At 33.5% G+C, this 10588-nt stretch overlaps 1 protein-coding gene across 1 annotated transcript; it reads right to left on the reverse strand.

Moving 5' to 3' along the window:
- Window positions 1-7530: 7530 nt before the first annotated feature.
- LOC149246288 (phenylcoumaran benzylic ether reductase PT1-like) lies at window positions 7531-10281 on the reverse strand. The gene is made up of 5 exons (XM_089457851.1): window positions 9990-10281; window positions 9716-9850; window positions 9369-9606; window positions 8573-8776; window positions 7531-8230 (listed from the first exon to the last, which is right to left on the reverse strand). The coding sequence occupies exons 1-5, from the start codon at window positions 10170-10172 to the stop codon at window positions 8067-8069; spliced, it is 924 nt and encodes a 307-aa protein (XP_089313977.1). The 5' UTR covers window positions 10173-10281; the 3' UTR covers window positions 7531-8066.
- Between the last annotated feature and the right edge of the window lie 307 nt (window positions 10282-10588).

Below are 10588 nucleotides of genomic sequence, written 5' to 3' on the forward strand. Positions count from 1 at the left end.
TTTGAGTGAATGGAAATCTGGGGACCCGAATCTAGATATATATTAAAACATTTTAATAGCACATTTATATTGAAAGGTCATGTGGATTCAAAGAAATCCCCCCGAGGAGCCAAAGGAATATGAAAAACCGAATTTCCAAAAGCAAAATAATATGCTATTTGGATTACATGTCGACCCTACCATTATCGATATAGTTCAGTATAAATAAGCTAGAGAAGTTTGGAAGTAATGTGTGGATTCAGTGGATTGAGATAAAAGTGGTTTTTCATGTGTGTAATTGTTTGTTGAGGTTATGTGGTGCGGAAAGTGTGAAATAAGTTTGAGGCATGAATTCCGTGGAGGACGTGTGGTCGCGGAAGAGGTCATAAGATAAATTCAATGAGTACATAAGTCATTCCATTCAAGTGCAAAGGAATATTGTGTAATCTAGGAGCAACATACAATTACTATGGATGAAACTGAGTTAAAGATACAAAATAGGGAGTGATGTGTAGAATAGAGAAGCACGAAAAAGAGCTAAAGTCATAAACAAAGGGTTCAGTTAAGCACTTCTCGATGGTGCCGATAAAACATTTCAAGGGGTTGGTGCCTCCTTTTGGTTGGTGCTAGACAATCAATGCAACAATAGGTTGGTGCTTACAAGATCATTCATAATATATATATATATATATATATATATATATATATATATCAAGTGTGTTTTCATGTTGTTGATGTGATTAATATTATACATGGATTGAATTGTTTTGATTGGTTAAATTTTCCCATTATACCAATTCACCCCCCTCTTAGTATAATCATATTTCCAAAAATTGGTATTAGAGCCAAGTTCCTTCAACAATAGTCTAACAATTGGAAAGTAGATCTAGATTTGTAACATGGCCAACCATAATGGAAATTTCTCTAATAAAGCTCCTCTTTTCACTAGAATGAATTATGTATTTTGGCGGGTAAGAATAAGGACTTACCTAATGTCCCTTGGTGCAAATGTCTTGGCTACAGTATTGAATGGATATGAAAATCCATATGTATTTGTTGATAGATAAGACAAGCTCGAGTTTTCTTACAATGCTAAAGCAATGAATTTAATCCTAAATGGATTGTTTGAACCTGAATTTGTTAAATTCATGCACTGCAACACAACCAAAGAAATGTGATACAAGTTGAAGAACAACTATGAAGGCGGCAACGAGGTAAATAAAGAAAAAATCCAAGCCTCTATAATTCAATTTGAATCATTAAAAATGAATGAGGATGAGGATATAGCATTTTTTTTCCTTTGTGTGGATGAAATAGTGAATACCATGAGAGAGGCTTAATGAAAATTTGAAGGAATCCAATTTAATTCAAAAGGTGTTGAGATATCTTCCTTCCAGATTCAATGCTAAAGTATCATCCATTGAGGAGATGCAAGACCTCAACGCACTAAAGATGGATTAAATACATGGAACATTAACTGGCTATGAATGAGAACCACAAAAGGCAAATCTACATCAAGGAAAGCAACCTTCAAAGATGATAAGATGACCAAAGAAGAAAAACAAGACTCGAGCTATGAATCTGATGAAGAAGAAGACAAATTTGTCAAAGGATTGAAGAGACGGTCCATAAAATGAAAAGGTAAGTTGTCTTTCACATGTTTTAATTGTGGAAAAGTAGGTCACTATGCATCTAAATTCCCATACAAAAAGGAAGGTAATGAACATGATAATCAGGAAAATATAAGTATAGGAGAGTCAAGAAGGAGAAGAGCCTCAAGAAGAAAACCTTCTATACCTAAGAGGAAAAAACCTTCTCAAAGGAAGATGGTGAACAAGGGATTAAGGAATTCATGATCATGGCTATAGAATCCAATGAGCATGAACAAGATGGATATGAGATAGGTAAAGAAGAGGAAATAGTAGATTTGGAAGGTGAATTAATTAGTGCCTTGGAATAAATCAATAGACTTAGGAAAAAGAATAACAAACAAAAAGAGATATTGATTAAGTAGGGAGAAGAAGAGCACAAATATAAAGATTCATCGTTCCTTTTGAAGGTGGAGTTGGCGGAAACAAAGAAGGTTAAAGATACTACATTACAACAACTAAAAGAGAATGACAAGGAATGTGAAAAACTAGAGGAAGAGATCATCTCCCTTAGAAAGGAATTAGAGAAACTAAAGTACAATTGAACTAGAACTTGAAGTACATCAAGGGATCTAAAAAAATTAGATGAAATTCTTAGTTTTCAGATATATCCCCTCATCAAGAATGGTTTGGGATATGAAGGAGAGATAAGCGCAAACAAACTTGAAGACAAAGAATCAATCAACTTCATTGAAGCACTCAAAGGTTATGACAACAGTAATGATAACAATAGGCAACAAGTGAATGACATCAAGGCTATAAAAAGACATCGATGGTAAAATTTGATAGTATCAAGAAGAAAAAAATGACAACAATGAAATAAGGGATAGTCATAAAACTCAATAACGACACAGTAATGAAAATTACAAATCGAAGAGCCAAAGAGATCAAGCGAGAAATAAATAAAAGTCTTATATCCCTCAAAGAGAAAGCCATAAAAAAATCAAAATGCCATATCTTGAAAGGAAAATTGCACCCAAGTACCAAAATATCTTATAAGGTTACTATTATTCATGTACAAATTTGCGTCATAAGGCTATAAATTGTAGATTTTGCCTAAAAAGTAATTAGATCAGCTAATAAAAAAAATGAATCCTTTCAATCTACAAGAAACAAATATAGTACATTTATAAATCCACACATGAATGATCTCGTAAACAACAATCATTTTGCTCCTTTATTTGATTATATTGAATGTTATAATTGTCATAACTATGGGCATAAAGTAGCAAATTGTAGAATAAAAAAATCCATACTAGCTCCTCAGATCAAGCAAAACAAGAAGAACCTAATACATGGATGAAGAAAAAGACAAAAAGAAAAGAAGAATGTGGTATTGTCTTATGTGCTCAAAATCAAGGCAGTGATTGGTACATGAACAATGAATGTTCCAAACATATGGATAGTGAGAAGAGTAAATCCTTATCACTAAGGGAAGATAAGATAGACAATATTATCTTTGGTAATGATGCTCTAGGAAAAATCAAGGGCAAAGGCACAATTAGCTTGGAAAATGGAAGAGACAAGGTTAAAAATGTTCTTTTGTAGATGGACTCAAACACAATCTATTAAGTGTGAATCAGATGTACGACCAAGGGTATGATGTAACTTTTCGCTCCCAATGTTGTGAGATAAAGTCAACAAACACAGGCAAGGTAGTAGCAAAGGCAGTGAGAACTTTAAATAATGTGTGCATACTCAAAGAAGAAAATGAGAAGTGTTATATGGGGAAGCTTGATGAGAGTTGGTTGTGGCACAAAATGTCGAGACATATTATCTTTAATCATATAGTGGAACTCAACAAAAAGCAATATCTAAGCAGCTTGCCAAAGATTTCAAAGCCAAGAAACAAAATTTGCAAATCGTGTCATATTGGTAAACAAATTCAAATATCATTTAAGACCAAAGAAAACTCATCAACCAGACCTCTACAACTGGTTCATATAGATTTATGTGGACCTTCAAGAACTAAAACCCCGAGTGGAGAATGATACTTTATGTTGATTATTGATGATTATACCAGGTTGACTTACATTGCGTTTTTAAATGATAAATATGAAGCATTTGATAAGTTCAAAGTCTTCAAAGCCTTTGTTGAAAACCAAACTAATTGTAAATTGAAATTCCCAAGGTCTGACAGAGGCGAGGAGTTTAACTGTAGAGAGTATGATGATTTTTTGTGAAGAACGTGAATTAAGTAGGCAATTCTCAAATATAAACACTCCATGGAAAAATGGTGTGGTGGAGAGGAAAAAAAAATCAATGTATCAATAGGCTGGAGCAATGTTGGAAAAGAGAAACATTACAAATACCTTTTGGGTTGAATTTGTTCATACAAAAGTTCATGTTTTGAATAAAGAACACTTCAATCATAATAGTGGCAAGACTAAATATGAGTTGTGGTGTGGAAAACCAGCCTCATTCAAGCACTTTAAAGTTTTTGGCAACAAGCGCTAAACCAAGTTCAATGATAACAATTTGGGTAAATTTGATACTAGAGCTTATGAGGGCATATTTCTAGGATATTCAACTAAGATAAAAGGCTATAGATGTTATAACAAAAGATTGTGCAAGATTGTTGACAACATTGATGTAAAGGTGGATGAAACTTTACCTCTCAAAGAGAAGCAACCAAAATATATCATTCTAACTAACCAAATCATCAGTGTGTATCAAGATGAACATCATGAGGAAACAAAAGAGGAGGAAGAAGAAGATCCTACATGTTCTCATTCAAAAACTCCTTCAAGGTATGTATAAAAGAATCGCCCTAAAAAACAAATTGTTGGTGATAGGGAAGTAGGAGTTCAAACTAGAAGAAGGTTGATAGGTACTTCTAGTCAAGCACATACTGCCATGCTATCTATGATTGAACCCAAATGTTTTTCTCATGTAATTCAAGATAAGCATTGCGTAATTGCCATGAATGAGGAATTAGATCGGATTGAGAAAACTCAGACTTGGGAATTAGTTCCAAGACTAGTAAATAAAAATGTCATTAGCACAAAATGGGTCTTTAGGAACAAATTAAAGGAGAGTGGACAAATTATAAGGAACAAGGTCAAATTAGTGTGCAAAGGGTATGCACAAATTGAAGAAGTAGACTTTGAAGAAACATTTTCTCCAGTAGCCAAACTTGAAGCAATAAGGATGTTCTTGGCACTTGCAAAATTTCAAGGGTTTAAAGTTTATCAAATGGATGTAAAATCATCATTTTTTAATGGAGAATTGTAAGAAGTTTATGTTCAACAAACAAAAGAATTTTAGTTATTAGAATACAAGGATTATGTGTGCAAATTGAAGAAATCGCTATATGGTTTAAAACAAGCACCCAAGGCCTGTTATTCTAGATTGGATAAATATCTTTGACAACAACACTTCAAGAGAGGGGCAACGAATAGTAACCTTCACATCAAGATTGAAAAAAAACAGTTTGTTAATCATTGTTGCCTATGCCAATAACATATTTTTTGGAAGTGATGTTGACTCTATGAGAAAAAGTTTTGTAGCTAACATGAAAAAGGAAATGTCTACGCTGGGGGGACTCTCTTTCTTTCTTGGTTTGCAAGTCCATCAATCAAAAACATATTAAAGAGTTGGTATGGAAAATTGTGCACCCATGACCACTCCCATGACAACAATATGCAAGCTCGGTAAGGATGATCAGTCTCTAGAAGTAAATAGGACCATACACAGATCCATCATCAACAACCTTCTTTACTTGACAGCATCAAAACCGGATATCATGCAAGCAATAGGTTTGGTAGGCATATTTTAATCAAGCCCAAAAGAAACTCACGTGAATGCAGTCAAAAGGATATTTAGATATCTACAAGGCATCATAGATTATGGCTTGAGGTATGCAAGGGGAAAATATCTTACTCACAGAGCTTATACAGATGCATATTGGGTTGAAAGTGTTAATGATAAGAAGAACACCAGAGGGGTGGAGGGCCTTCTTTTTAGGTAGTTTTCTAGTCTCTTGGCTCAAGAAGAAACACACCTCCACTTCTCTATCCACAGCTAAGGCAAAATATATTGCATCAACATCATATTGTACTCAAGTCTTATAGATGAAGCAGAATCCAAGGATCTTCAAGAAAATGATGATTAGCGTGTTCCCATCATGTATGGGCACTTACCAACCATTTAATTTATATGTCCACACTAGTTTGATTTTTTATTTAAATTCCTCACCTCGATTTTGGGGTTTTTAGTCTTATAGCACTACTAATTTTAATGCATTCTAACTCTTTCTTTTAAGACCTTTTCTTTAATCATAATACACACATATCACCCTATTTTGTTTCCATAGTGATAAAAAATGAAAGTTAAACCATTTCATAACCATATTCAAAAAATAAAAAATGAAATTCATACCTTACATTCATGAAACCATAATAAATAATATTGTAAATTCTTGTTAATTATCAAATATTTTCAAACTATGAATCAAACAAGCACATCTTATATTATATCTTCAAGATTAGACAAACCTTGAATTTTACATATTTTATATGATATCATTTTAGTTATTAAATACATTTTCAATATTCATTTCATATGGACTACATGCATAAATACCATTTAAATAATTTTTATAATAACATTTAATTATTATATGCATTGTTATTATTTTTTATGAAAAAAACAATTATTATTCTTACTAACACACTTGTGTGATTACTATTTATATATATACATAAGTGGATAATATTAATTATCAAATATTTTCAAACTATGAATCAAACAAGCACATCATATTACAGCTTCAAGATTTGACAAACCTTGAATTTTACATATTTTATATGATATCATTTTAGTTATCAAATTCATTTTTCAATATTCACTTCATACCAACTGCATGCATAAATACCATTTAAATAATTTTTATAATAACATTTAATTATTATATGTATTGTTATTATTTTTTTATTAAAAAACAATTATTATTCTTACTAACACACTTGTGTGATTATTATTTATATATATGCACAAGTGGATAATATTAACAATTAAAAAAATATATGATTCTTTTTTTCTTTGGTAGGTAAGCACCCATGGGGGATTGGAACCAGTGACCATTCACTGCCAATCCAAAGCCCCATGGACTTATGATTCTCACTAACACACTTGTGTGATTATTATTTATATATACACAAGTTGATAATATTAACAATTATATAGACTATTTTTCTTCTTCATAATAAATAATATTCAAAAATACAAACAACCATACAAAATTATAATAACATTTAAATTATTATTAACATTTAATATTTTTTATATATTTAATACCTATTAAAAAAATAAAAATATTTGTCTTTTTATTTATGGTTTTAATTGGGGATGTCGTGAAAATAAAATCTTGTGTGAAAATTTAAATCTCTTAATTTCCTTGTGCCCGTGTAAGAAGCATATATAGCTATCTAAAAATTATAATAATAATATTTGGAGTCAATCCCTAATCACATAAATACAAGACTAGCCTAATTATTATTTCCTCTAAATAACAAAAAAAAAAATACCTTCTTTATCATATTATACTTCTACTTTTTAGGTTTCATTTTGTAATATTATACTTTTACTTTTTAGATTTCATTTAATATTTTATTACATCGGTGCAAAAATATTATATTTGATTATGTAATATTATACTTGGGACTTTTTAGATTTCATTTACTATTTTATTATTTATTTTATAGTAAAATAAATAAATATTTGGAAATATAATTTATAAAATTACTAATTCCCAATGAATAGAAAATAAACAGATTATTGAAAAACTAAGCATCCCATTAGAATTCGATATCAGATATCATGTCAAATATTATAATAAAACATGGAAACTTTTAGATTAAAAGGAATTATAATTTATAAGTGTAATTATTCTCACCAAACAAGAGCCAAACACACTTTACCATTGAAAAAGACAAACAACCCATCAAGATTTGACATCACAAGAGAGTCAGTCAGCCTATCAAGATTTGACATCGTTCCGTTCACTAACACCAACCTTACTCAATAGCCTTGTAAAGATGGATCTAAACACTCTAACAAAATTATTCACTGAACAACTGTTGGTTGTAAACACCCTCTGGAACAACCAGTTCACTTCAGCCATGATTTTGGAACTCCCTTAGAACTCTGGACACTAGTATTTAGCATTCCACAGTAAGCGGTTTCCAAAGACATTATTGCCATACCAAAGTTCCAGAAAGAAAGAAAACAAACCACGGGTGAGCAGTTGTTTCTTATGGAAGAGAAAAGTGTGAAGGATCTGCAGTGCCTAGCTCGTCATACTATACTAAACAGGAGGTTCTGTTCTGCCAAACACCTAGGAAGGATTATAACCCACAATTTGGCAAATACCTAGGACAAACATTGATTGAAACTGTTATGTATCTCTGAAGCATGTGGAAGAGAATCTCGCATAGTTCACACAAATTTGCTGAGGTACTCATCGACAGTGGTATATTTCACATCAGGGTATAGCTGACTAGCCTCCACACCATTAGGTCCAATTTCAAAATTTGTTTGATCTCCTTTGACAAAGATAGAATGACCAATTGCTATGCCAATATTAGCTGGAAATGGTGTCTCTGCATCACCCACCAATCAGTTTTGAACGCTGTAAGCCCATTATCCACAATAAAATTCACAAAAGAAAGTGGCAAATTTCTGATCCCCAAAGGCAGATTTACCCCTTATCATGGCTAATCTTACACAAAGTTAAGATTTTAGACCTAGCATTTCAGCTTGGAGAAGCAGTCTCTTGGACAAATCATATCAGCTATTCACTATTTATAAATATTATAACTGAATTAGCGGATGATCAAATTTTTTAAAATAATGGTTAAAATTTAATCAAATGGTAAGGTTTAACAAGAAATAACATGTGTTCAAACCAAAAAGTATAAAATTAGGGGTTTAAAACTTCTGACCTGCGATTAAGTTGAGAACTCCCTCCTCGGGGACATAGACCTTCTCGAGAGTCTTATCAATCTTCTTCTCCCAGAGAGCCACAAGTTCATTGAAGGACAGAGTGTTGGCAGGAAGCCTCAAGTATAAGGTCTTGTTCAAAGTTCTGGGATCGTCCACTGCCTTGATTGTATAAGTTCCAATGTCTTCCTCCTTCGCATACACCACTGCATTGCATTGAAGCATAATTAAGAAAAAAATCAATAATCCTGGATGGAAGAACTGAACTTAGGATCATAATATCAAAAACACTTGAATTAACAAATCTAAGAACAAAGATTATCACTGTTTTCCGTAGGGCACAGTGATTTGAACTAATGATCTATTGCTAGGAGATTTGGAAAGGTGATTTATCAAAAAAAAGGGTTAAAAGTGCACCCATTCATCATCAATCCCAAACCCATGAGCAACAAAGATTATTGCAATTAAAATCCAATGGAAAATAATTTTGTTTATTGCATTCAGAGATATAGAACAGACATTTTAACTGTAATTTCTAGGAAGGAACGAACAAATGGATGATAAACAACCTGCATCCCACAGCAAAGTAATTAATGTCACACTCTACAGAGTGCAATATACACAATTTGATTTACAATACTTTTGGGACAAGTGATTTTAATCCTATCCAAGCCTGATTCAAGCCTCTACAACATTAATTACTCCAATTCAAGCCTCTACAACATTAATTACTCCACTGCAAAGTGAATACTGATAACCTCAAATAGAGTTAAAATAGTACAAGGGAAAGGAAGGAACCTTTAGCATTTCCATCTCCAAGAATGACAACTTTATCCCTTGGAGGAGCTGTAAGGCCAGCCTGTCCCAGGCCGGGAAGGAAATACCCTGCAAAACAATTGCTAGAGACGTATGTATAAGGAATGCCCGCTGCCTCGATTTCCCTACGGATTTTGGCTTTCACCTGAAACACACTCTTTGCAGGCTCCACTGCATTGACGTTATCAACATCATTCCCGAACTCAGATGGGAGAAACCTCTGCAAACATCAATTAGTCCATTGGGTCAATCATAACATTGAAGCAGAGATTAAAACCCTTGCCTGAAAGGGTTTACACTGATAAGATTATTGTTAATATAGTGTGTACCTTGACCGTTCCGACTTCTTTAATAGCCTTGATAATATTGACCTGCGTCTCTATCTGTAGTGATCCAACTGTGGAGATCACAACGTCTACCTTCTTCACTGCCTCCACAAGGCTTGCATGATCCTCTAATGATCCCTGTTAAAGGAACAGAAAAACCCCCAAATTGTTCCTCATAGAGACATTACGTGATCCCTCTTAAAAGCACAGCAAAAACCCAAATTGTGCCTACTAGAAACATTACATGGCGGTAGAAAGCACTGAGATTTGAACTTACATGGACTATATTTGCACCTGAGGCCTTGAAGGATTCCAGAAGCTGGGCTTTCTCAGAATTAGAAGAAGCCGTGGACTCCCTGGCGAGAAGGAAGGTGGGATGGCCGAGATCAAGGCTAGCCTTGGCAACATGTCGACCAATGTAGCCTGTTGCGCCAATTATAAGTACCCTGCTGCTTCCCATCTCGGCTCTGAAATTCAATTGTACTGCTCTGTAATCGACTGATAATGCTAACCCAACTGAGATAAAGCTACAACGATGCTCACAAGCAAGTTTCTGACTATGATCGATCTTGGGAGAGCGTGGTACTTTATAGTGGAGGAAAGGTAGAAAATGGCGAGTGTCCAACAGTAGCGTGCAAGAATAGCATGCTGTGGACCTGGTCGTTGGTGTGGGGACTAGATGTTGGAAGATGATGCACATTGTTAGGTGCGTGAGGTAAGGTGTCATATCGTAAACCTCTTTTGCGAAGATGAAAACATGGATAGCGAAGCTAAATGTGAATGGAGTTATCTTCCATCCTTTTCTAAATTTACAAATAAAAATAAAATAATGGTACCATTGAAAATGGTTGTTACATTGAGGGAGGGTTAGGTTTT

The sequence above is a fragment of the Pinus tabuliformis genome, chromosome 7 (genome assembly GCF_031772625.1).
Source record: "Pinus tabuliformis cultivar Carrire ecotype Pingquan chromosome 7, CPIR1, whole genome shotgun sequence".
Lineage (NCBI taxonomy): Eukaryota > Viridiplantae > Streptophyta > Pinopsida > Pinales > Pinaceae > Pinus > Pinus tabuliformis.